The 27,929-nt window shown below is 43.0% G+C and overlaps 1 protein-coding gene across 1 annotated transcript; it reads right to left on the reverse strand.

The window, feature by feature from the left end:
- Positions 1-27,154, reverse strand: LOC136580501 (sphingolipid delta(4)-desaturase/C4-monooxygenase DES2-like). Its single transcript, XM_066581103.1, has 4 exons — positions 27,028-27,154; positions 24,713-24,823; positions 7,049-7,791; positions 1-675 (listed from the first exon to the last, which is right to left on the reverse strand). Exons 2-4 carry the CDS (start codon positions 24,792-24,794, stop codon positions 532-534), a joined length of 969 nt encoding a protein of 322 aa, XP_066437200.1. The 5' UTR covers positions 24,795-24,823; positions 27,028-27,154; the 3' UTR covers positions 1-531.
- Between the last annotated feature and the right edge of the window lie 775 nt (positions 27,155-27,929).

The following is a 27,929-nucleotide window of genomic DNA, read 5'->3' on the forward strand; positions in this document are numbered from 1 at the left end:
TTTCTTCATGTTAATATCAAATTTTAATATTAATATCTTTCAATTTCACTTAAAAAAGAACATTTTAACGATAGCCAAATGCCAACATAACACTGCATTCAGCATGTCATTGCATCATTACCAGCTGTAGTTGGCACAACATTCTTCCTTATGACTTAAGATGCATCAGCACAAGAATATCGAAGCAGAACTTCTCTGGACCGACGATCATCAAAAACGATCTGGCCACAAGCAACCTCAGCGCTCCCAGAAAAGTTCTGCCTGTCCTATAAGTTGGCAGATGCACCTTAAAGACTTTAAATACTATTTTAGGACTTTGATTACTTCATGGCCTCCATAATTAGATGGAAAAAGACATTTTTTTAATTGGTAATATATTATGAGATGAAGAAGGCTCAGAATGGCGGACACACAAAGCCGTACACTTCCAGGTAAGGGTGTTTCACTAGAACACATCACAGCTATAAAAACGAATACATACAGAGTATTTGTATTGACAAAGAAATAAATTAATTAATCCTCTATAGAGTTTCAGTCCTTCTTGGCCAGCTCACATTCCCTCTTTACTCGGGAGAAAGGGCCAAGTTCCTTGCAGAATATAAAATCCCAAAGTACGCGTCCCCATGACGTATGGTAAGGCAGAGTGTCGTAGTATTCAGCAGCGATTCTACGGACCTGTGAAGGTGAAGAAAAGAATTAATATATAACTATGTAATTTATCAGACAAGGGGACAGCGAGAAAGGACAAAAACTGAAACGAGTTTATCCATAGTAGAGACTACAAAATAGATCATCATCATGTATCATTGGCAGCATCTATGTCCTGCTAACTATGAATGTCCATGAGATATCTACTCATTATTGACTGCCCTCTTCAAAGGAGTTTTCAGAGACTTCACTACTGATAACCGATCCTTGGGATAGGTCATCAATAGTTGATTGTCGGTTGTCCGCCGCCCGAGACTCCTTGAGATCAGCTATTATTGTGGATAGTGCCGGAAGCTGACAGTTCTGTACACATTGCAACAATTCAGTTGGTAATGCAGGCACAGCTCCCAATACAAAGGGAGCTGTGCCTGCATTACCAACTTAGGCCACTGCAATGTGGAAAGAGTTGTCAGCTTCTGCCTCCATCCACGCTGCCAGCGAGCCAAATACAGCTTATTGTTGGGGAACTGGACTTGTAACAATATACTATTGATGACCTATCCTAAGCTGGTCATATACATTACATTAAAGTCAGCTCAACAAATTGATTTTAGTGGGATTGTCTAATGTGTATGAAGGTCTAAAGACTCACCCAGGACAGTAGATGTTGGGTGAAAAGAATAATCCCTTGTTCCCATGGAAATGTGCTGCTGTCAGGGTGATCTGGTAACAGCTTATCCCCCCTCCCATTGAATAAAAACATCCTCACTTGGTTGAGTTGTGTTTATGATGGGGTCCAGAAAAATGATCATTAGGCAGACAGCTATCTTAGGACTTATTCACATGACCGTACATACGGACCTATTGTAGCCATGTCAAAAAATCATGACCATCTGAAGCATTGGATTTCAATGTATTCATTCAGATGAGTGAATTTGGGGCACATAAAAAATAGGACATCGGCGACCGATTTTATACGCTGCGTCATAAGATAGGTCTTGCCCTATCTTTTGCCGAGATACACTGAAAGCCCCCATAGACTTCTATGGGAGCTGAAAAAAAGGGAGAGGGAGAGAGTTTAGCTGCGTCCAACGCTGGGAAAAGAATACAGCTGTCCCTATTTAAAGCATTAGCAACCATTGAAAGGATTTTGAGGCATAAAAAGGCATGCGGTTGTGTGAAAGAGGCCTAAAGCTATTTTCACAGGAGTGTGTGAAAAAAATGAAGTAAGGAGCCAAAGCAAAAATACTGGAGGGAGAGCTAAAGTCACTTAAAGGAGTATTCCAGTTCTATAAATGTGCAGGCAACACATTTACATATGTGCACGGTGCCATTTCTCATCCTACACTTTTATACCATGTTTGAGCCATGAGATACAAATATGGGCTATGGACAATGCTCATGTAAGTCATTGGAAAACTCCTTTAATACAGCCGTAGTGAGTAAAGTATGGTATAAGAGTCGCACAGCACTCTGAGGACAGGTAGGATTCTACTCCTTGAGGCAATTTCCAGGAAGAACCCTACTTGGGCATTGCTTTCTGAGTGTTGGGTTCTTCTTGGAAAAAAAGTAAAGTAGACAAAAAAAATATGTTCAGTGTCCATGATAGAGGTCATACATTCTGTAACTAATACAAAAAAGGAAAAGGTAGGAATTTACAGAATGAGGAAAGTTTCAAAGCAGAAGAGAATTTCATCATGCCTGAACTCAAGGTGACCGCAGGGTTTATGATGTGTTAGGTAATGTTTTACAAAATGATCAATTACTGTACCTGCGGAAGGCAAAGTCCTGTCTACCTGCCCTACCTGAAAGCCTGTACTTTGGAACCTGGACTAACGCCCTATCAGCCTCCTTTGTACTGGCTGGGTGGAGTGGGCTGCATTTAGTGTAGTATCACACATCACACAGTCAATCCGCATCAACATATGCACCAAAATACGCATGCGAACTTTCGTGCAGATTTTCACTATGGAAGTCACTCGCTGCGTTACTCGTATTTTGTCGTGAAAATCTGAGGTTTTCCTCAAGTTATAGAGCATGCTGTAGTTTTGAAAGTAACTATCTTCCACTGTGGATTGTCTCCATTGTTAGGCCTCCTGTCCACGTATGGACCGCAAGTGTACTGCGCATGCCCGTCTATCACACGCACACGGACATACACAGTGTGACTTTTTAAAAAATAAATTCCCCACTCTGTTTCATAGCAGGGTGGCGTATGGACAGTGCTTGTATACAAAAATATAGGGCTCACGCTGCATGGTACACCGCGAAAAAGAGCATGCTGCGATCTTTTTCTTACACGTATCTACACGCAGTGTCTACACGCTCATGTGCATCAATCAATGAAAACCCATGGACTTTCATTGACTATTGTCTGCATATATTATGCGGCCATGCATCACACGTGTAATACGCGGTGGAAAAACGCCTGAGGGAAAAAGGTTTGTGTGAACTCACCCTTAGGGCTTATTCACACGATCGTACATACGCAGCTATTTAACTGTGTACATAAATCGCGACCATCTGAAACATTGGATACCAATATATTCATTCAGATGTATGATTGTTAGCCACGTAAATAATCGTACTGGCAAAAATAGAAACCTCTTTGGCCGAGATACACTGTAAACTCCCATAGACTCCTATGGGAGCTGAAGAAAGGGGAAGGGAAAGGAGTTTAGCAGCGACCAATGCTGGGAAAAGAAGATAGCTGGCTCTATTTAAACATTAGTAGTCATTCCAAGGATATCTTCTGATCGAGGGATTTCGGCGCTGCAGCGCATGTATTTTTGCCAATACGCTGCAGCCACCTATGTAAACGGCATAAAATATGCAGTTTGGGACTTGATCGCGGCTATTCTTCATTTGTGTGATTGTACAGCATATAGGGTGAACGTAAAAACGCATACAGTCGTGTGAAAGAGGCCTTAGAGTATATTTACAGGGTGGATTTTGGAGCAGTGGCCGGACTAAAATCAATTTACAATACACATCCCGTTCATTTGAATAGGATGCCGCCGCACTGTCTTTCAACGCAGCCTTTTCAGCCATAGATTTCAAATCTGCGTCACAGAAAAAAAATTATAACTGGCATGGCACTTCCTAATGTGGATCCGCACAGAATCTTCCTTGGAAATTGCGCACATTGGTTTTGAGAAATAGATAAGAACTAAATCCATGGGCAGTTCTGGGGCAAAAACCTGCGGTTCAGCTTTGGATTTTTCCCATGGCTTTACAAATCCAAGTGTAAGTGTAAGGGTGCGTTCACACGAGTGCATAAACGGCGCGTTTTTGCGCCCAATCGTATATACGTGGCCATCTGAGGCGTTGGTTTTGAATGTATTCGTTCGCACGGGCGATTTTACAGCGCGTAAAAACGGCAACCCGAAAAACAAACGGAACATACGCGACCGAAATACGCGCCAACGCATATTCGATGGCCGAAAAGATAGTTTGCAAAGTAGGAACAAACGATAATACGCTTTCTAGCTCTGGTCATGATCGCCGAAAAACGTTCTTTCCGGCGATTATACGCCGCGCACGTGTGAACGTAAATACGCCTACGCTCGTGTGAACGCACCCTAAGTGTTACTGTCATATCGAAATTAAAAAAACTTTCGATTACTATAATATTTATCATACTCCTGTTCCCTATAATTTACATAATAACCACCTGCATGGTTACACAAATCTTGTCCCAAATGAGTAATACTGAATGCAAATGGTATTTTGCAACCTCTCTGTTATTTCCCTTTGGATATTGTGTGCAGTAGTTTTTGTGATCCTGCTAATTCTAACCAAAATGATATAATTAGCTCTCTCATTCCATCACGTGGAATACACTGAACATGTGGTCTAATCTACCAGCAGCATGTTATAGAGCCGGAGAAGCTGAGCAGATTGATACATAGTTCTGTGTCAAAAGACTCGGTGTAACTTATAACTTATTGATTGAAATCGCTGCGCAATATGAGTTTAGGAGTCCAGTGGGCGGTCCCATTCAGTTATTTATAGCTATGTCTGTATTAGTGCGCACACAGAGATAACTGTCAATCACTGATAGGACTCATTTCAATCAATGAGTTATAGGTAACATTTAGGCTGGGTTCACACAGGGCGGATTTGCCGCGGCTTTGCCGTGCGGCATTTGGCCGCGGCAAATCCGCCCGCGGCCGCTAATCTCGGGATTAGCCAGCCATGTGGACGAGATTTCTCAAAAGCCTCGTCCACACGGGACGGTCAATCCGCTGCGGTAAATCCGTCTGAAACCGCGGCTGCGGCGGCCGCAGCTGTGGTTTCAGGAGATGCAGCATGTCTATTTACCTTTCTTTTTTTGTTTTTCGTCGCGGCCGCGCTCTCCTCTATGGGAGCGCCGGCCGCAACGGAAAAGCGGCCAAACCGCGAGATTTCCGACAGGAATCCGCCCTGTGTGAACCCAGCCTAAATCTTCTGACACAAAACTATATATTAATCTGCTCCGCTTCTATGGTTTTATAACATGCTGTTGGCAGATCAATGTGATAGGTTCCCCATAAAGAGGTTCTCCAAGCTCATTTTTTTTATAAGCTGCCCATGTTAAAAAATAATAAAAGGGCCTATACTCGCGGTTCCTGGTCTCTACAACTCCATTCACCATGCCTGACTTGTTAGCATGCTGCAGAGTCAGCATATGAACAGAACGTCACAAACTGCTGCGGTCAGTCACAGACCTCAGTGGTGGACAGCTGAAGTCTGATTGGCTGCAGCAGCATGTAAAGTTCCGCATACAGGTTGACAGCAGCTTGTAAACAGAACGTCAGCAGGAAGAATGCCCCATAGGAGCTGCATTGGCCTGGGAAGGTGAGTAGAGACTGTTTTCTTATTTTTTTTATATATATATTTAATGAAATTATCTCAGAAAACCCATTTAAGACTCCCATACACATTACACTGACAGATCTCAGCACAACAACTCCGTCTGTGATAGGAGCCTTTCAACTCTCGCCCAACAGATGATGTCGAGGAAAGTATTGGGCACATTGAATTTCAATGCCTGATCCTCTTGTCTCCCTGTCTGGCTGCAGGCTTCTCCACTACCCTCATGTAAGACACAGGTGACTCAAATGTTCGTCTGACAGCTATTGAAGGTGTATGGGCACATTTAGAGTCTGAAAGAATAATCAAACGGTCCTGATGTCCAGCTATCTGCTATGCTTGCCAAAGCAATGCAAATTTCTATCAACTCCTTGGTTGGGGTATTTAGATTGAGCTATGACAACAAACATAATCCTTACCCTCGGTGAAAGAGTCCATAGGATGTGTTACGCATGCCAATTATATCAGAAGACAAACACTCTTGTTCCTAACTAGCTGTTTTCTCTTTTTTGCCCTCCACCCATTTGTCTCTGATAGCTCCAGTTACTTTCAGAGCCCAATACTAATCCAACTGCATGCGGAATCCAGCCCTGCCGTGTGCAGGAGGCCTTAAAGCAATCCTCTGGTCCCAGACAAACCAAGGTAGGTGCATCACTCCTCTGAGTACTTGATACACACTGTGCTTTAGTAGTGCATTGGTAGTCTAATGCCCCATTTAAATAGGACGAGGTGTTGGGCAAACGATGCCTGACAGCTCGTCCCTGTGATGCTCCTGTGTAACAGCACAGGAGTGACCAACAAAGAGCTGCCGGCATGGTGGCGGATCGGCCGGGGAGTGTTCTTACCCCACCTGCCTCCAATCACTTTTAAACAGTCGTTCCCAAGTGACCGACTGCTGTTTACACTGAACAGTTCGTCATTTAGTTTTCTGCATGCAGAAAGGGAAAGACTGAACAATTCTCATTCAGTCATTGCCTGCGTTTACAAGGGACAATTATGCAAATTCCAGCGGGAATTTGAACAGTTCTGAACAATAGTTGTCTGCTGCAAATGGCCCTTTAAACCCTGCAGACGGCTCTGTTTGACTGGCACTGGTCATCTGATAGAGAATGCTGTATTTCATTGTTCCAGGATATAAGAATTGCCAATCTTATAGACCTCTCCCTATAGTAGTTAACATGCACGATTAATATGAGCAAGCATGTTTTGTGGGTATTCGTGGGGATAGCTGTCAATGGAGTAAAAATTCAGACAACAGCTATTTTATGTGTATGGCCAGCTTACCTCTTTAAGTGTCCAAGACAAAAAGGTGTGCCACTTAAAGTGCCCATACACTTTCAACAGCTGTTAGCTGAACACTCATTTGTTTAGAACAAAGGCTTAGGCATGCTGAAAACTAACATGCCTAATCTCTCTTTCGGAACACCCCCATACACATAAAATCAGCTAGTCCTTCCAAAATCGTTGGGTTCAGATGTCTTTGATACAACTTTAGCAGAAGTAGGTGATATGTAGCTCTGCAGCAATGTAATAAATGCAGTCTTACCTCTGGAAGCTTGCTGCCAGGTATACTCGGAAAATCGTGATGCTCCATGTGGTAACCAACATTGAATGTCAATAGGTTAAGTGGTCCATAGTAAGAATAGGTTTCATAACCCTTTAAAAACATATAGTGCTCAGCAATAAAATGTCCAGATATTGGATGGAAACCCATGGAAAGAATGGATCCAGCTATTAAGTACACAATAGGCTTTAATCCCCACAACGAGTATATTACTAAGTCAAAGGAAAACTGAACAACTGCATTCATAACCTCCATATGTGTAACAGGTTTAGGATTAACATATAGTGGTCGTAAAACATAGAGAAGAGGTTGTATAATTATCCAGATTATCTTCCGTGTAGGAGTACAGAAAAAGTGACCTTCAAAATCTGTTGGGATATCCACATCCAGACTATCTCCTCCGAGATATCGATGGTGGTCAATGTGGTATTTCTTGAAGGATGTTGAGTAGGGCACTCCGATGGGGAGGTTTGCAAACATTCCAAAAAGACGATTCCAACGTGCTGATTTGTTACCAAAAGCTACATTGTGAGAGATGTCATGGATGGCAAGAGTCAATGAATGATTGATCACACCTCCAAATGCGTAGGACCAGAAAAAGAGCCACTTCCAAGAGAGATCACGGACGAGATAACAGCAAAGAACCTGAACAAGTACCATGCAGGAGACAGTCCATTTAAGCTGTGGGTCTGGTCCCATCAAATTCTTGATCTGTGGGTATTTAGCTGAAGACAAAAAAAAATATATTGAAATACATTGCATAAGGTGATCATTCGTGGACAACCAGTATGATGCATTCTGAAGGAATTGAAGAAGACATGCAAAACAAAGTCAATTGTAAGGAATGAAAAACATGGTGGAAAGACTAAGGCGAACTATACACATTAAATATAGAGCCGCTGAACTTGATGATTTCAGCAGGACCAGGCGATTATCTAGTGTATATTGCAGCCTCCTGACTCTCCCTCAGCAGCCGATTCGAGGGAGATAAGTACTGGGTGTTGGATTTCTACTGCACCAATTTTCTGTTCTCAGAATATAAGTCGTCAGAGATGTCTGGCAGCAGCTTTCTCCCCTCACTATATACAAAACACATGTACAATAGGCTGAGTGTGCATGTGTATGGGAAAGGTCAGAAGAGATAGCTATTGCTTGATCGAGCATTCTGATGAAAGTTAGCTAATATGTATGGGTTGTCCTATACTACTTCTTTGCATCTACTTCTAGGGTTAACCAAAAAGAATCCTCAGGTCTACATAAAAAAATCAACACTATGTGGGACCTGGTCTTAAAGCAGGCGCGTCACAATGACTATGGACATAACAGATAGGGGTCACCTGCTTATTATTACCTGCTCTATTAGCTGTTTCATTATTCTAGGAGGAAATAGAGTGTGTTTAGGGACAGAAGAGGCTGCCTACCTAGAAAAAGTGTGAAACATTGAGTCTTCACCAATCCTAATCTGAGGAAGGGTTGACCCAAATTCACAATCTGAATTGGGTACTCATTGGGCAAACTGAAAGCCCGTTTACATGGGCCGATGATTGGCCATATGAATGTTCTCTTTCGATCACTGACCCATGTAAACATCCCAGCGTTCAGCCAATAAACGAATAAATACTCATTTGTAGGATAATCGCACTTTATGCAGACATTATAATCATGTCATTGGTAGCATATCATATGTGAACTCCTGCCTTATGCCTTATTCCTAATAAAGGTCATGTTTTTAAGTCCGTGAAGCTGGATCAAGCTGCTCTACGTGCCACAATTGCTCCATGTAAATATTGTCAGTACTCTTTATGAGAATAAATTCTTCCCATGTCAAAGGACCTTTAAGGACCCCCCACAATCAAACTTTAATTATCTGAACTCGCTCATTTCGTGGGACAAGAAGACTTATGTGTATGGGGGGCCTCCTAATTCTGCCACGAGAAGAATCAGGCATGTTGAAACGCTTGAACGTTTTCCTTCATCTTGGGGATAAGCCACCGCCAAAGCCATCTGACTGTGGCTTTCTCCACTCTCCCCATATAAAACACATAAAAGCTTGGTCATAGTCCAGGGGCATAAACATAGGGGCTGCAGGGGTAGCAGTCGCCCAAAGGCCCCTCCATCACATAAGACGACACCAGTATTATCAATAGCACATAGTAGGTAGGGGGCCCTGTTACAGATTTTGCATAGGGGCCCAAGAGCTTCTAGTTACACTTCTGGGTCACACAAAGTGTTCATGTGTATGGAGGAGCCAGGAGAAATAGCAGTCAGCCAAAAGAGGGTTTAGAAAACAGATATTTAAGCTCTATGGCAACCCTTAGAGCCCACTACTTCCGCAACTCTCAATCACTGACCAAGACGTCAACCAATATTGAAGTTTGGAATATCATAACAGAGAGATTGAAGCTCCATAAATGCTACCTATTTAGACATTCAATACATTTCTCCATCTTTTGGAGTCAAAACAAAATACCGTCTTTTTTGTTGTTGTTTGAATTATAACTTAAAGGGCCATTCTCACACAGGCAGATATTCCATCCGTGTGCGGTCACAAACTAATGGTCCATGTGAATAAAAGAAAAAAAATAAATAAAAAATCGCAGTATGTCCTATTCTGGTCCATATCATGGGGGAGAGTACCACATGCAATGTCCACTGTCCTGTGCATCGGACAGCAGACGGACATTATCTGTCTGCTGTCTGATGCGATTTGCACCCGTAAATCTCAAGTGCACCTTGCACATGGCTGTCTGAATGTAGTCTTAGGGCAGAGGTGTAACTTGAAGCTTCTGGGCCCCAATGCCAAACCTGTAACAGGGCCCCCAACTATAATGCTTTAGTCATAGTGCTGGGCTCCCTTTATGGAGAAGAGAAGCTTTATGGTTCCCCTAAGGCTCCTGGGCCCGGGTGCATCCGTATCCCCTGCATCCCCTATAGTTACGCCCTTGGTCTAAGGGTATGTTCACACGTAGCAGAATTGCTGTGGGTTTTCCGCAGTGGAAAATTCTGCAAAAAATCAGCAGCATATACGTAATAAAATCCGAATCATAGGAATCAGCATCCACCTCGGAATACTTTGCCCTAGCAGTGCAACCGCTAGGGAGTACCACACCGCTGCTCAGGTGATGCCACTTCCACATCACATGACCAGCGGCGCAGTACTCAGTAGTGGCTGCTTGGGTGGGCTGCGAGCGCAGCACTCTTGGTGCTGACAGTGTGACATGAGGGGGGCGCTGTAGATGCTGTAAGCAGCTGCGGATATGCAGCTGATTCCTAGCCGACATTCGCACCGTAGTTTTTGATGCAAAATTTTCTGCTGCGGACAATCTGTAGCATTTCCGCAAAATGTAAACATACCCTTAGGCTGGGGTCACACGGAACAGAAATCTTGCGGAATGTCCGTAGCAAGACCGCACGGAAATTCTGTGAGATTTCCCCATAGAGAGAAAAGAGTCCGCAGCGGAAACGGCACCAAAATTGACTTGTTGCGGATTTGAATTCCATGCTGCAAGTCCGTGTCCGTGCAGCTTGTCCCCAGCGGACTGTCGACAGTGTGTTGCCAAGATTTTTGCAAATCTTGTCCACTTTGCTGCTTAGTCTCAGTTTTAAAAACACACGCGGAATTTCCGTGTGAACCCAGCCTAAATTCGCACGAAAATTACATGCGAAAAAACACAGAAAATAGAACCCATTGGTTCATCTCCTCTTTTCCCACGCATTTCTAGCGCGCGCAAAAAAATACAACACATCTGAACTTCATTAAACTAAATAGCCTTTCAAATAAAGGCAGGGGTGGATCGCCATATGCACAGGGCTTATGTGCTCAAAAAAAGTACCATACAATATGCTGATACATGAGCAAATAAATCTAGGTCACTGCACAAATACGTTGTACTGAGGCAAGAGCGTTTTTGCGCATATGCTCATTGAAGCTGCCCTAACGGTATCTTTTACACAGGATGACTGTTGAGCGGTTAAATGCCTGACAGCCATCTCAGCAATTTGCTCTTGTGCTTTCACATAGGAGCGATAATCGTTTGAACGATCTTTGAGCGATCATCGTTCCTTGTAAATGGGCCTTAAAAGTACTCTAAGCCGCTGCTGCAAATGGAAGCTATAGCATCTAAGTCGTGCTTATCAAGGCTTCATTATAAACTGAGGACAGACCCCCTTGAAGTACCACTTGATGCCACTTACTCTTCCTAGGATACCTGTCTAGTAACGCTTTGGCTTTAATACTTTTGGTGTTGTAGGGCTTCTGCTCTTTTTATATGGTGTAAACACTAGAGCTGAGCAGCACAAAGACTTCACTAATGCCTATGAGCATCTAAATACTTACACCATTCTTCCAAGGGTGCGTTGTTTTGCTAAGAATTTCTTACACTCCCTTTTTTATGTGATCTGAGCCAAGAGCTTAATGTGCTGGATTAATGTAAAGAAAGGTTGAAAATATTCCTTACAGTTTGCACAAGCCTTGGGCAGTAATAAGATGTTTGGTCTTAATTATGGTAATTAATCAAGGTAATTAATAATGGTTAAGGGTCTTATTACACCAAACAGTATACCTTTTGAACGAGAGAACAATGTCAGAGTTCTCTCCTTCGCTCGGGCAGACTGTTTATAAAGACAGATACAACGTTGGCTCATAGAATAGTAGAGTTAGAAGGGACCTCCAGGGTCATCGGGTCCAACCCCCTGCTCAGTGCAGGATTTACTAAATCATCCCAGACAGATGTCTGTCCAGCCTTTGTTTGAACACTTCCATTAAAGGAGAACTCACCACCTTCCATGGCTAAGTGTTCCACTCATTAATCACCCTAGTTCAATGGAGAAACTGTTCAGTCGTTCAAAGTCAATGTATAAGTGAGTAAGAACAACTAAACGATTAATATTCAACCCTTTCCAATCCACTGTCTGACGTCTTAAGACATTATGATTTAAGGCTGTAGAGCTCCGATGTTGGAAGACGTCGGTCGGGGTTCTCTTACTGTATATTGCCAGCCTCTCTGCTGTGAGAGCCTATCCAACGTGTCACCTCTAGAGATGAGCAAACATACTTGTTAAGGACAAATACATGAGAGAGCATCGTCCTTTTTCGAGTATCTGCCTGCTCGTCCACAAAGATTTGGGTGCCGGCAGGGGTGAGCGGTGGGTTGCGGGAGTGAGCAGGGAGGAGCAAGGGGGAGGGGGGGGACAGAGACTAATGCCCCCCGTCCTCTCTCCCCGGCTGCCCCCCGACGGTACCCAAATCTTTGCATACAAGCAGGCAGATGTTCGAAAAGGACGATACTCGCTTGTCCTTCACGAGTATGCTCGCTCATCTCTAGTCACTTCATGCAGTACTAGCTTTAGCCAGCATATAGCGTAGTTGTATAACAGAAGAAAGAGAATACCCCCCTAGGAAAACCAGGATACAAATTGGATTGGAAAGAGTTAAACTGAACGATTCGTGAACGAGCCAATGATGATTTTTATACCTGCATAAAATGAACGACAAACAAAAAGTGAACGATTTATTGTACGTTGTTTGGTCGTTGGCTGCTTTTAGACTGAGCATTTTCATTCACTTTTGCTCATTTGAATGATTTTTTGAACAATAATCATTCCATGTTAAAGGGCCTTCAGAAACACTTATCCATTGCCAAGGGTAGAACTATAATGGGTGCAGAAGATATGGTCACACCTGAGCCCTGCAGGTCTAGTGGGCCCATTAGGTCTATGTTCCCTATATAAGGAGACCAGTCCTATTAAAGGGGTTCTTTAAGACTGAAGTATTGATGTCCTATCTTTAGGAGAGGTCATCAATATCATAATATCAGTGGGGGTCTCGAGCAGCTGTTTGAAGTGACCACGGCACTCAAGTAAATACCAGGCAGAGTGTCGTACACTGTATAGCAACTGTACCTGGTTTAGCAACTTAATTCCATTCACATGAATAACACTGAGTCACTCTAAGGCCATGTGACTAGAGATGAGCGAGCATACTCGCTAAGGGCAATTACTCGAGTGAGCGTTGTCCTTAGTGAGTACCTGCCCGCTCGGAAAAAAAGATTCGGGTGCTGGGGGGGGGGGGAGATATCTCTCTCCCCCCGGCTCCCCCCTGCTCTACTCGCTAAGGACAATACTTGCTCGATTAATTGCCCTTAGCGAGTATGCTCGCTCATCTCTACATGTGACCAATTAACGTGATGCCACGGTCCTGAGAAGAGTCTGCGGAGCTCATGCAAGTCCGGCGACCTCTTCAAACTGTTGATCGTGGAGAATCTCGAGCAGCGGACACACGGCGATTGGATATTGGTGACCTATCCTGATAATAAGTAATCAATATCTTAAAAAGTGCAAAATGATTGCAATGTGTGACATTAGGTATGGTCATAGATATAAGATAACTGTCTGCCAGAAGCTCACTTGGTCGACAGGTGCTTTGCCCAACACTCCCATATATATGCTGACTTGTGACGGCTACTGTATTCATTGTGGAACACTCTAGACCAGTGTTTATCAAACTCCAGTCATCATGGACCCCCACATGACTTGTGGGGGTCCATGAGGACTGATATTTGGGAAACACTGTTCTAGATGTTTGTTCTTGGCATCGGTGTGGGTTCCACTGATCAGACCCAACCAATTAGCTAGCTATCCCTTATACTATGAATAGGTTATTTCTTGGGATTACTTCTTTAAAGGGGTTTTCCAGCTTGGAATGATTGATGACATATCCTTAGGAAAGATCATCAATAAGCTGATCGTCAAGGGTCCACCACCGATGAACTGTTTGCCAGACCACTGTCAGTGTACGGAACTAGAAACACACAACTCCATACATACTGCAGTGACCCTGTATGCTGGTATGATATTGCAGGCACAGCTTCCATTAAAGTAATACCATGCTGTGCTACTCAATGTATGCACATCTGTTGTGCTTTTGGCTCCATATACTAACACAGTGGTCCGGCAAACATTTAATTGGAGGTGGACCCTGCCGATCAGCTATTGATGACCTATCCTGAGGTCAGGTTATCAATCATTCACAGCTGGACAACCACTGAAAGTCCCTGAGTTGCCCACTTCTGTCAGATCATTAAAACTCCTATTCATATGATTCTGATTTACATGTGTCTCTGGAAAAGCCACGTTACAATCGGTATCACCACCAGTATATCCTCTCCTCAGGGGTTGTTGTTCAGCTTTTCTAGAGTCCATTATGGCAAATTTACCAGCATTTACAGAATTTGTATTGTTGGATAATTAAGAAGTTTGCCATCCAGGCCTCTAGGAGTGCTGTGGCTGCATACCAGTGCATAGGATCCAAATCTTTCAAGACTTTTTACCCTAAAAACTAATAGTGCAAGAGTTACTATCATCCTAATCAAGTATTTTTCCACTCATAAAAAGTGTTTGCAGTTAATAAGTTACTGTGATAGAGATGCCAATCAATCGTGGTGACTTCATCTTGCATATCTATATCATTGAGTTCGCTAATAATTATCAGGATGTAATAAAGTTGCCCACTAAGGTGGAAGTTGACTGCTCTGCTGGAACAAAGAATATATAAATTTATGGCCATATGTCCTAGAGTATAAGCAGTTCATGTTTTTTTCTCATGTTATGTACTTAGGATTTTCTGAGTGTGATATACAGAACAATAGCCACATAATGTATTTAGTCAGGTGCAGCTATAACACAATATGGGGAGGAGTAATCTTTATTTGTACAATTCTTCAAGCAGGTACTTTGACCAGTGATAGAGATAACATTCCCCTTCCACCTACATGAGCTTTATTATGTCATTGGTTTCCCCACCCTCTCCACTGAGTCTTCATAGTCCTTTAAAGAGGCATTCCGAGAGTTCTTACTGAAGACCAGTCCTTAGGATAGGTCATCAATATCAGCTTGGTGGGGGTCCAACCCCTGTCACTCTGCAGTTCAGTTGTTTGCTGCTATGCATTGGAGCTAACACAGCTCCATACATTGTACAGTGGCTAAGAATGGTACTGAAAGCACAGTCACATTTACTTGGAACAAAAGCAGGGTGACTTGGGGAGGGGCACCTAACTCAGCTATTGACCTTGACTTTAGGTAGTGTCATATAACATATACATGTTCTCCAATATACCTATGTCCTTTTGTTACAATATTTTTGGATAGTAGGAAATGCTGCTAGATCTACTTCTGCATGTATGGCCTCATTCACAAATGTCAGATCCATGTTGGATTTTTCTGATGTAGCTCAAGAAGAAAGAAGGAAAATAATCTGGACAGAGCTCCACGACATAGGAGAACACGTAGTGGAGACTGTGACATGGAGTGCCGGTATTAAAAGAGGTAGTAAAATGGTGTAGCGAGACGGCGCTCCCAGCCTAGTGCGCTGGTCGACCCATGGTCAAATTAGTATTAGATAGTATCCTAAGTACAGGTCTAAAAACTCTAGGGCTCTGGTGCAACCTGGTAACAGCTATCAGTTTGGAAGTGAAGTGAAGCCAAAGGTTTCTGGTGAACCAAGAATGCTTTATTTAACCCGCTGGTTACACATTTCGAAGTACAACCTCTTCTTCAGACAGTTAGGTGAACATATGGTGATATGCTCATTGATCCTAGTCCAGATACTAGAAAATGGGGGTGAGACCAGAAGTTGCAGCAATGGCGATCTTGGTAGTTGAGGACAGTGGAGAGCTCTTTGGCTTCACTTCACTTTTCAAAGAGAACACACCACTGCTGGCTGTGTATCCCCAGCTAAAATACTGAGAAAGGGGCGCAATGGCTCCAAAACGCGTCTATTATATGCTGGATTAATTTTCAATAAAAACAGAGGAGTCGTGCTCAAAAACACGTCTCATGCCTCTTTGAGTTAAATAGGATTGCGCCTATAACCTCATTTTTTCCTACATTTATCTCATATAGAAGCCTATGTGAGCTTTCTGAATGGCGAAAGATAAGACTCAAGACCTATCTATTCACACCGGCCGAGAAAGATAGAGCAGGTTCTATTTTTTCTCACGTGAATATTTTGCACAGAAAAAACACGTTCATCTGAATGAATCAATTGAAATCAAATGCATTGCATGGCCGCGTTACATCTGCAACTTTTTAGTATGCGGAAATGCCTGCGCAAATATGGTTGCCTTGAATAAGCCCTAAAAGTATTATACTATTACAAACAGAATAAAGGTGCATTCAAACGGGTGAGAAAATTTGGTGAGTTTGGTGGGACACGAAAATACAAGCCATTACTTTCAATGGGTGTATCCATATGGGTGATTTTTCTCTTGCAATGATGCTTTGAGTCGGAAAGATCGCAGTAAGTCCTATTTGCATGCGAGTCTTGCACAAGAAGAGAACATGCGGATGTGCAGTCATCACACAGCACAGGGGTGGGGTGTCCATGGGGAGTCTCAGGCAGGACTCGCTGTCTCCCATGTGAATGCACCCTGATTCAGCCATTGATTCTCATAGAAAGAATGTTTCTTTCCCTGCAGGAAGTAGCTGAACAGGTAGAACAGGTAACCGGCTGCAGGGCGTGAGGATGCCTTGGGGAGTATTCAGTGCTTTCAAATAATGGTGCAGGTAATGTGATTGTCCCTAGACTTTCTTGTAACATCTAAAGATGCATTTCGGGCGCATAATGTCATATCAAGTTTTAGACCTACCTTTGAAGAAAATTGGAAAAGGTATGGTTTAAATGTGAGCCAAAATTTTCCACGAGAACTAGCCAACCAATAGAGATACGCAAAAGTGACAGAATAAAATAAAAATATTTAATGAAAAAGAGCAGCGCCGACACCAACCAAAAGCATCGCCTTATGCGCCCTGTATATGAGAATATAGAAACTATATATCAAAATGTCTGAAACAAAATGAGGAACCCATTCCTCTACTTTATTTTAGCATAGATATAATAGTTTTGAAAATAAGCAACTATAAATTTAAATTTTTGTTTAGCTTTTTACCCCTAATAAAACTAGAAAACAGAAAAAAAAATCAGTAAAAAATGATATTTAAAAAAAAATATTCCAGAAAAAAATGCAGTAGCTGAAGAAAAAAAAAATAGGCTGCAAAACCGTAAAGTCCCTAAAAAGTGTCTGGTCCTTTAGGACTGAAACAGCCTGGTCCTTAAGGGGTTAATATGTAATGACTATAATAATAGATCTGCATGTGTCAGATAAATTCACCAAATAGCGATTAAACCACTATTATATACAGTATCGCTCTTATGAACAAAGACACAAGGATGGTTATATCATATGTTTACCCTTAGACCTACCTGTGAAGTGTAAACTAGCAACCGGCTCCCAGCATGGCAACAATTCATTAGTCTTTGTTGGAGACCGGTCTCTCCATAACAACAACTAACAGTGTTGTTCAGCGCAGTCCAGTTATGAGGAACGTCAATGAACCAGTCTATGCGATGAGACTGGTGCAGAAATTCCAAGGTTGAGTAAGGCCCCCTTTTCACAAACACATGTGTATTTGCGCGTGCCTAAGCGCTGTATATTGCAGAAAGAACAATGCTTTTTTGCAGAAGCATCGGCGTATTTTACTTTACTTTTTGCACCCGCAAGCCATGTTCATTTGCACACGGCAAGTATAAGCCCTTCCCCAAAAATAAGCTGTAAGCTAGGTTACATGTAAAAAAAACAAAAAAAAGAACAGTACTCACCTAGCAGCCGGTGTTCGGGTTCCTCGCGCTGGGCTGCGGCATTGCCACATTTTACTGCACGCCGACAGAGCAGTTCTTTCTGGTAGCGGGGCTTGAATACCCCGCCTCCAGCAAGCTAATGCTCTGATTGGTTAATCGAGCGCCACGTCAGCCAATGAAAACTGCTGCTTGATTAACCAATCACAGCCATTCAATGATAAATGGCTGTGATTGGTTAATCGAGCGCCGTCTTTCATTGGCTGACGCGGCGCTCGATTAACCAATCAGAGCATTAGCTTGCTGGAGGCAAGCCCTGCTTCCAGGAAGAACTGCTCTGTCGGCGTGAAGCAAGACACGGCAACCTGCAGCAGCACTGTAGGCCATCACGAGGGACCCGAATGCCGTCTGCTAGGTAAGTATTATTAAACACCCCCCAAAAATAAGACACTGCGCCTCTTTTGAGGCAAAAATTTATATAAGACAGTGTCTTATTTTTGGGGAAACACGGTAGTTGTGGAGTGTTGCAGCAGAATGTTCTATTTCTTTCAGAAAAATCGTTGCAGAAAAGTCCCTGCGGATTTCATTTTTGTAGAAATTAGACCTTTAAAGAAATTTTCCTTAGGTCTCCTTCACACACAGTTTTAGTGGTAGGGGGTTCTTTTTTTAGATTGTAAAACACACCATGATTTTCGTGCATATTTTACAAGCCTTTTCTGGGTGTTTTTTTCTTTTAAATCACACCCTTATTTTATGCGTTTTTTTTTTTAATTCAAAACAGAAGTTCCCGGGTAGATGCTTAAAAAAAAACAGTCTCCCCAAGAGCCGCCTGACCTCAAAACACACAAAAAAGCACTGTTTGTAGTAGGTATTATAATTTACTATTTACTTTTGGGCTTCTTCACACAAAAGTGTTTGCACGGGTATTTGCGCATGCAAAATCTGCGCACACAAAACATAGAATAGAACCCATTGAGACACTGCGCTAAACGTGGGAAAAAGAACGCATCTGGATCTCATTAGGCTATTTACCCTTTTAACCCCTTGAGTGGCACGCCCGGAAAATTTCCGGGACGAGCTCCACTGTTCATAGCAACATAGCCCGGAAGATTTCCGGGCTATGTATCACTATGGGAGCTGCAAAGCACAATGCCACAAGCTGTGACAGTGTGCTCTGCCTGCACAGACCCACAGAGAACAAAGCAAGGGCTTTGAAAAACCAGCAGAAAATATTGCCGATATGTCGGCAATCTCCTGCTTTGTTTACAGGTTGCCATAGAGACCATCGGCTTGTCAGAAGCAAGCCGATGGTCTCTGTGGCAGGGAGAGCTTGGTGCTTGGCTGTGAGAGGACAGCTAGGTACCTGCTCTTACAGCAGAGATCACAGAAAACCTCCGATCTCTGCTGTGTTAACCCCTTACATGCTGCAGTCTATGTGACTGCAGCATGTAAAGGGCTGTCACTGCAGCATGTAAAGGGCTGTCACCATCGGACCCCCGGAATGTGATCAGGGGTCCTGATGGGTCCCTGTGGAAGTCCCCTAAAGGGACAAAAAAAAAAAAAAATTATAAAAAAAATTATAAAAACACATGTCTCCCTTTGCTTTGTAAAAAAATCAAAAATATAATCACACGTGGTATCCATGCGTCGTAATGACCCAGAGAAGGAAGTTAATGCATTATTTAACCCCTTAATGACATGGCCCCTTTTTTTCTTTTTTCCCCATTTCTTTTTTTCCTCCCCCCTGTTTAAAAAATCACAACTTGTCCCGCAAAAAACAAGCCATCATATGGCTGTGTCAATGGAAAAATGAAAAAGTTATGGCTCTTGAGACGCAACTGCAAAATTAGTTGAAATTCAATGATTAGACCATTTTAAAAAACCTGCCCTGGTGGGCACGACAGGGTAGTAGGAAACCCGCCACTCAAGGGGTTAATCCACGGAGAGGGTGTGTCACGCGCAAAAGGTAGAGTACTATATGCAGACGTGCACAAATCAACCTCATCCAGCCTTGATTATGTGCAAATACATTGCACTGTGGTGGACATTTTTGCACACACACTGGTGTGAAGGAGCCCTTATTGCAGAAACGTCTGTGTCTCTCCCAGTCTTCTATGTACGGGCTTCAGAAACTACAAGATGAATGGAATGGATTCTCAGTTGCAGATACCCATCTGCAGTGTGTACACATAAGGTGGCCATACACATTAGACAGAAGAAGATGGATGGCTGAACAACTGTTGAACAAACAATTGCCAGGTAAAATGATGGTTTCGTAGCCGCAGCCGCACACATCTTAGTCCGTAATGACCGTACATGTTCAGTGATACCAGGCAACAGACAAACAATCTGTCTGGGAACAGTCTTTTAAGGAAAGATCATTTGTAAATGAAAGATCTCTCCTACACAAAAGATCTTTTGTCCGACTACCAGAAAAAAAAAAAGTCATTTGCTGCCACCCTCTTTACAATAACAGTCTGTCATCAATCGGCTAAAATGATCGTTTATTGTTACATTTCATACAGTCTTGTGCATGGGACATTAGTTATCCATTAAATGGGTTCTCTACAAGTCTGGCACTCCCAGCGATCATTATGTGGTCCCTTGCACTGTTCAATTTCCCTGCAGCACTCCCACAGGCAAAATTAAGTATTACACTGAACGAGAAGTTCACGACTCCCAATGATAATTTGGCTGTCTAAACAGGCTGCATGAGCACAAAAGAGTTGGTGATGACGTTATCAGCTCGATCACTTCGACAAAAGAGAATCGGGAGGTTCTCGTTTGCTGTAAAAGGGCTATTAGACACTCAGAGAATTACAGTATCCACAGTAACAGATTAAGGGCTCTTTAGCACAAGGGAGCTATGTGTGTTAAAAAACGTGGCTAACTGCGCACAAAAACGCATGAATGGATGATTTTTGTGTGCACAAGTCCCAAGCTTAATTAGCATTAAAATCACCCATTCACAGCGCTGCTGCTCCGGAGTTCGGGGACGGGAGAGAGGGAAAGAGAGAGATCGCAGCAACAGCTCCGAAGTCCTGAACAGCAATTAGTACCCACAGTGCTAGAGGAGACTCCCCGAGGGATTCCCCCATAGCAGGGGGAGAGAGAGGGCAGGGCTATAGGTCAGGATGTTCATAAATCCTGCCTCCAGGAAGCGCTGGCTGCTTGGTTTTCAAGCACCGTGGCTCAGCCAATCACTGCAGCACTCGCTGAACCAATCATAGCCATCGCATTAGCGATGTTTTCACTGATACGATGTTGCGAGAAAGAAAAGTGGCGCATGCTCTTTCTTTCTGCGATGTGCTATCTTTTCTCTCCCATGTTTTCCCATGAGCCTCCTTTGCATCACAAAGCATGAACTTGCGATTTTCATGCGATGCAATTTTAACCTTAGAAACTCCTATGGACGTTCACAATAAAAAAGCAGTCGCGCTGCGAGATTATTCTCACAAAAAAGCAGCGACATTGCTGAAAAACCGAACAAAGATGCGATTTTGCTGCGATTTCTTGCGGCAAACATTGATGTTGCCTTTTTGAAAGAGGCCGAAGCCCTAAGTTTGCTTTCAGGCAGCAGCAATATGGGCGCATCTCCTATGGTTCTACTGAACAGTCCATCTCAGCAGGACCGCAGTAGGCCATAATTGCATTCGGAATATAGATGCCAAAATGTGCCTGCGATACAAACGCGTGGAAGAGGCTTTAGGGCTGTAGTGTGGCACGGGCTGTGAACTGCCATCAAACACCTAGAATTATGTGTTATTAACTACCGACAGGTGTTAATAAGACCTAGTAAGAAACTTACATGCAGTACGGAATTACGTGGCTTGACACCGCCAAATCCACAGCTGCAACATTGTTTAGTTAGGTCTCCATCACACAAGCGTAACAGAAACACACGAGTCAGCACTCATACACACTAAATATCTGACCTAACTGCATAAAAATGGAAGGTGCTTTAGGCATGTTTTGATAAAAAAATATGGACCCATCTGCCGCGTCCAGCCCAATCTTATTAAATGGTACCTAACTCTAAAAGGGCAAAGGGCCTCCAAATGGATCCAGGAAAAGTAGGATACCTGGATCCAAAGTATAGCATTCCATTCAGCAATCTGTCCCAGGTGCTTTCATGAAAGTATATAGCCAAGTATTCTACTTTCCCTAAATCCACTTGGCGAGGTCTTTTAGAGTTAGGAACCCATCCACTAAGGTTCACCATGACGTGGCAGATGGGCCCACATTATTTGATTAGAATGCCAACATTATTTGATCAGAATATGCACTTAGAATCTTACATTTTTATGTGGTTAGTATAAACAATAGTTGTGCAATTTTATTCAGATATTATGTGTGTACGAGGGCTGCGGCATAAGTTACTATTACTGCTTGTTTGCAGTTTGAGACCCTCTATAGGCACCATATTAGCCACAGCAGAGAAAGCTTCTATGGTCCAGGAAGTGGCCACCGGGATACATTGGGGTCGGAGCGGAAGCATTGCTTCGACCGCTGTATAGTGGCTGATACTTGTAATTGCAAGCGCAGATTTCATTGAAATTAACCCCTTAGTGACGGAGCTTTTTTGCTTTTTTCCATTTTCGTTCCTCCTTTCCTCCCCCCTTTAAAAAAATCGTAACTCCTTTATTTATACATCAACGTTGCTGTATGAGGGCTTGTTTTTTGAGGGACGAGTTGTATTTTTGAATGGTACTATTTAATGTACTGAATAATATACTAAAAACTTTTAAAAAATTCTAAGTGGAGAGAAATTGAAAAAAAATTACTTTCCGCTATCTTTCAGTGCGTCCTGTTTCTACGGCACACAAAGTGCAACAAAAATGACAAAACTTTATTCTATGGATCAATACGATTACTACGATACCAAACTTGTATAGTTTTTAATTACATTTTTAAAAATTATTTTCTGTCTCTATTTTCTGCGCAATAACTTTTTTATTTTTTTGGCGACATAGTTATGTGAGGGCTCATTAAGTGCGGTATGTCCTGACGTTTTCGTTGGTACCATTTTTGTATACAAACAACTTTTCATCGCTTTTTATTACATTTTTGCTCGGAGACAGGGTGACCAAAAAAGCGCATTTCTGGCGTTCTTTTTTTTTTTTTGGACGACGTTCACTGTGCGGGGTAAATAATGCATTACTTTGCTAGATCGGACTTTTATGGACGCAGCGATACCAAATACATATTTTTGCTTTATTATTTAGATTATTTTATTGCAAATATGGCAAAAGTGGGGTTTTTTGAACTTTTATCACTTTTTTTAAAATAATTAGTAAAACTTTATTGTTTTTTTTATACTTTCTTTCAGTCCCCAGGGGAAACCACTACCAGCGATGCTTTGATCGCTCCTGCAGTATGACGTAATGCTATAGCATTACGTCATACTGCTTTTTGACATGCAGTCTATCAAGCCACCCCACGGGGATAGCTTGATAGGCAGTCTCCTAAGGCAGCCCTGGGGCCTTTCAGAAGGCCCCCGGCTGCCATGACACCTGCATGGCTCCCCCGATCTCACTGCGGCGAGGGGGCGTACGGGACCCCCGAACACTGTTCGGGGGATTTAAATGCCGCTGTCAGAAATGACAGCGGCATTTAAAGGGTCAATAGCTGCGATCGGCCGCGCGACCGATTATAGCTATTGCAGGTGGGTGTTAGCTGTAATAAACAGCTGACGCCTGCGCTGTATGGAGGGACATAGCGGCGCTATCTCCCTCCATACACGTTCTGCAATGGCAGGACGTAAAAACACTATTGGGCCGTCACTAAGAGGTTAATGGGAGTTGCACTTGTGATTGCAGTTGTAGCTCCCACTAATTTCAATGAGAGCTGCGCTTGCAATTACGAGCACCAGCCGCCGACCCCGATCTATCCCAGCTTCCGCTTCCTTATCCCTTTAAGTTTTGGATTAAACATTAGCACTTGTGCAGTTGAAATTATATAAAAACTGAGGGGGGATTTTTTTTAAGACTGTGTCATAGTTTTCTGTTAAAAAGTCGCAAAGTTTGTGCATGTAGGGTTTTGCTAAAGAATGTTGCGCCGTTTTACTGTTGTATACCTCTCACTCTAGTTTTCTGGGGTTTGAGTGGAATGAGCTTCTTAAACAGGTTTGCTAATGTAACTTTTTAAAATAGTTACAAAATTCGTTTTACTTCTACTCCACTAGTTGGGGGGTCTACAAAGTGACTCCATATCTCTAGACATATTTAAAGATGCAACTAATTTTTTATCAGTGTGCAACATTCAAATTTGTTGGAAATAACAATAACATAGCCTCCAGCAAAACTACTGTAAAGAAAAAAAAAAAAGCACATAATGAATAAATTGCTCCCTTAGTTACTGCTAGAAAGTAGTGACATCACTAAGGTATGTATCTTGGGAGTCAGGGGGCATCCTACAAAATGGTTATCTCCATTGTGCGTAGCAGACAAAATAAAATACCCATTTAATTTCTGTTCATCGGAAATCACATAATCTATACATCGTAAAAATCAATAAAAGGGTGGCTTCACACAGACATATTTGCGCCGCACATTGCCCGCATAATTAGCATGCGCAATGAATAGAGAATAGAACCAGTTGATGTTAATGAATTTGTTCTCATTAACAATTTTTTTGCACGCGAACAAAAAAAAAATAGGACCTACCCGATTTTTCTGCATATTTATGCAGCAAAGTTTCCCATAGAAGTCTATGGGAGGTGCGCCCGTGCACAATATGCCATGCAATTTAGTGAAAACGAGATCATATCTGGCTCATTAGCCTTTTACATCAGGGAGGAAAGGGGTCCGCATGCATATGATCTGGCCCTGCGTGCGCAAAACAGTACAGTTCTATGCACCAATACGTGGGTAAATCAACCTCGTTCACTGCACAAATACATTGTGCTGAGGGGAGCATATTTGCGCATACGGTCATCTAAAGCCGCCCTACATTTGTCATTTTCTACTCTAGCATTTCTACAGATATCACTTATATATGTTACAATCTGTACTCACCCAAAATCTCTTTCCTTCTGTCTGAGTGTGGCTGGTCTGTGTACACCCATTCAAAGTTATCCCTTACCACTTTATTACCCATGATGGAAAACCGGAAGTGGAACGAGTCACCTGCGGATGGAATTACAGAGACGTCTTTACTGAGCTGCTTCTAGAGCCTGATCCAAAATCTGGGACCATCTTTTAGATGATCCTACTGTCACGCATCCGTAATACAGAGGTGTTACAGCTGACATTGCGACCGAATGTCATCAGTGTCTCATCGCTGTGTCATCCGTATTTGCTGTCATTGGTTTTATTTTCTGCTGGTTAAATATGGATCTGTATTTGTCCAATAAAATAACACTGATGAATGCAAATACGGAGGCAAAAACGGACAAGAGTAGCGCATGCTGCATTGTAAAACAAGGAGGTAAATAATAATGGTCATGTAAATAGATACATATTAGCTCCTAAATAGATACATATTACCAAATATGGAGAAAATGTACATTCGTATTCACGCCGGCCGATATACGGCCTCTCTCTCTGCTGGGGGAGGAGGCTGGAAGAGCCAGGAGCAGTGCTCTGAGCTCCCGCCCCCTCTCTGCCTCCTCCCCACCCCTTCTTCGCCCCTCTGCACTATTTGCAATAAGAGTGGGTGGGGCTAAGTGTCAGGAATTAACTCTACTCCGGCCCCGCCTCCCCCATTGCAAATAGTGAAGAGGGGCAGAGAGGGGGCGGGAGCTCAGTGCACTGCTCCCGGCTCTTGCAGCCTCCTCCCCCTGCAGAGAGGGACGCCATATATCGGCCGGCGTGAATACACGGCCGATATACGGTAATCTAAATAAGCCCTTAGAATGAGGTCTGGAGGGGTGCCACTTCTTATGGAGATTGCCAAGTTGGCGTGAGATTAGTAGGTCATGCAATGCTTCTTCGGGAAAAAGGATAGTATAAATCCCTTGTGGCGCCAGGTATTGGAAGGTAGCATCCCTATAAGGCTCCATTCACACGGGGCAGTTCGGTTGCAATAAAAAACGCTCACCAAAAAGTGCATTCTTGAAACCATATGTGTTTTTACTATGTTTGTAGTAAAATGTGGCAAAAGACGCACACAGTTTTGCAAATGCACTTTTTGGTGAAGTTTTATTGCAACCGAACGGCCCCGTGTGAATGGAACCTTAGTGTCCGATTTATCGTTGGAACAAGCGAATGATGTCAGAATTCGCTTGGGTAGCCTGTTTATACTAAACGATCGGTATTTAAACCGAACGATTAGTCAATGAGCCAACACTGATTTTTATGCCTGCATAAAATGAACAAAAAGCGAACAATTTATTGTTCATCGCCCGATCATTGTCTGGGTTTATACTGAACAATTATTGTTCCTCTTCGCTCGTTTAAACAATTTAAGACAATTTGCGACATTTTAGCAGGCATTGCAACTTGTCTAAGGATACGACCCAAATCAGAATCTTCTCCATAAGTAAAAGACAGCCATTGCTCAAAATGTGATTGTTCCCAGCAATAGAAACCAAGTAATCTTGTAGCCATCAGTCCTTTTAATGGCTAACTAAAATACATGCTGTTAATGTGAGCATCCGAACCTGCGGATACACTTAGTGACACCAGGGTCCTCTCCCTGCTTTACCTTTATTATCACGGTTCTGCAATCGCTCGATACTTTTGCACTTGCTCTGTAGCTATCCATTGTAATACTGTTACATGTTTAGGGCTCATTCACATGAGGGAACTTGTGCAGCCAAGTTAAACTGGATTACAGCCAATGATTTTCTATGGAAACATTCAGACAAAAAAAAAACGCACCTAAAAAAATAGGCCACATCTTTGGTGCGCAAAACACAGGAGTATCTATAGACTCCTATGGGAGCTGAAAAAAAGGGAGGGGGATTGAGTTTAGCTGTGTCTAATGCTTGGAAAAGAAAATAGGTGCCGGTATTTAAGATATTAGAAGTCATTAAGAGGATTTCTAGCGACCGAGAGAATTCCGAACAGTAGCGCATTTTTTCTGTAACACGCAGCTCTGTGATTTTCATGCTAACGAGGCTCAGGACTCAACCGAGGAAAATCGTCCATTCACGTGATGTTTTTTGCGCGCAGAATTTTTGTTCTACCAGGTCCCTCAAGTGAATGAGCCCTGAAGCAGTAGTATCGTTTGATCCTAGAGTGAGGCAACTGCAGCAATGATCGACGTCACATAATGATTCAAGGTAAAAACGTAAATCAATATCACAACACTATCTGAGTATACGGATAGTCACTGCCAGCCGCTGCGCACGATCCCAAACCCTATAGAGGAGTATATGGTACGTTACCTGTGAAGTGTCCTATAGTCAGCCTGCGAGGAGAGAGTGACAAGGTGTGTGACAGTGGCACTAGTGAGGGAGGAACAGTCTCACCCCTCTCATAGGATACTCCCTCTTTGTCAACAGAATAAACTCATTTACAGATAAGATCCCCATGTAACTACAAGAAGAACCTGTTAGGCGAAAGAACAGAGAACTCCCCAATACCTTGTCATGCCCTGCAAATTGTAACCTTGTTCAACCTGTTCAGTCACATCCTGCAGAGAAATAAACATTTCCTCTAAAAATAAACATCAATGGCCTCATTTAGACGCAGCTTTCTGCAGCTTTGTATGCTCACTTTAGGGGTAGTAATGGGCATGTATAGTCCTTAGGGGGACCGAGTCCCTAAAGATGACAGTGTGGTGCTTGGAGGTGACAATAAGCAGGAATCGGCGGTACCGCACCCATGGCTGATGGGAACAGTAATGGATACAGGATACAGAACAGGAACAAAACGAGGCGAGGCCGGCTGGTGTCAGTCGGGGTTATCACAGGAATGTTGCAATGCAGCTGACCAACAAACACAGATTCAGGCCGGCGTCACACAGGCATATTTGTGCATGTAAAATTTAATTTCGATGGGTTTGTTAACTTGCGCGTATTTAGGGTGCATTCAGATGACCGTATATTGGCCAGGTATTCACGCCCAGCCGATATACGGCGTCTCTCTCTGCAGGGGGAGGAGGCTGGAAGATCCGGGAGCAGTGCTCTGAGCTCCCGTCCCCTCTCTGCCCCTCTGCACTATTTGCAATGAGAGGAGGCAGAACAAGGGTGGGGCTAAGTCCAGGAAATTAGCTCCACCCCCGTCCCGCCTCTCCTCATTGAAAATAGTGCAGGGGGGTGGAAAGGAGGCAGAGAGGGGTCTCTGT

This window comes from Eleutherodactylus coqui, chromosome 10 (assembly GCF_035609145.1).
Source record: "Eleutherodactylus coqui strain aEleCoq1 chromosome 10, aEleCoq1.hap1, whole genome shotgun sequence".
Lineage (NCBI taxonomy): Eukaryota > Metazoa > Chordata > Amphibia > Anura > Eleutherodactylidae > Eleutherodactylus > Eleutherodactylus coqui.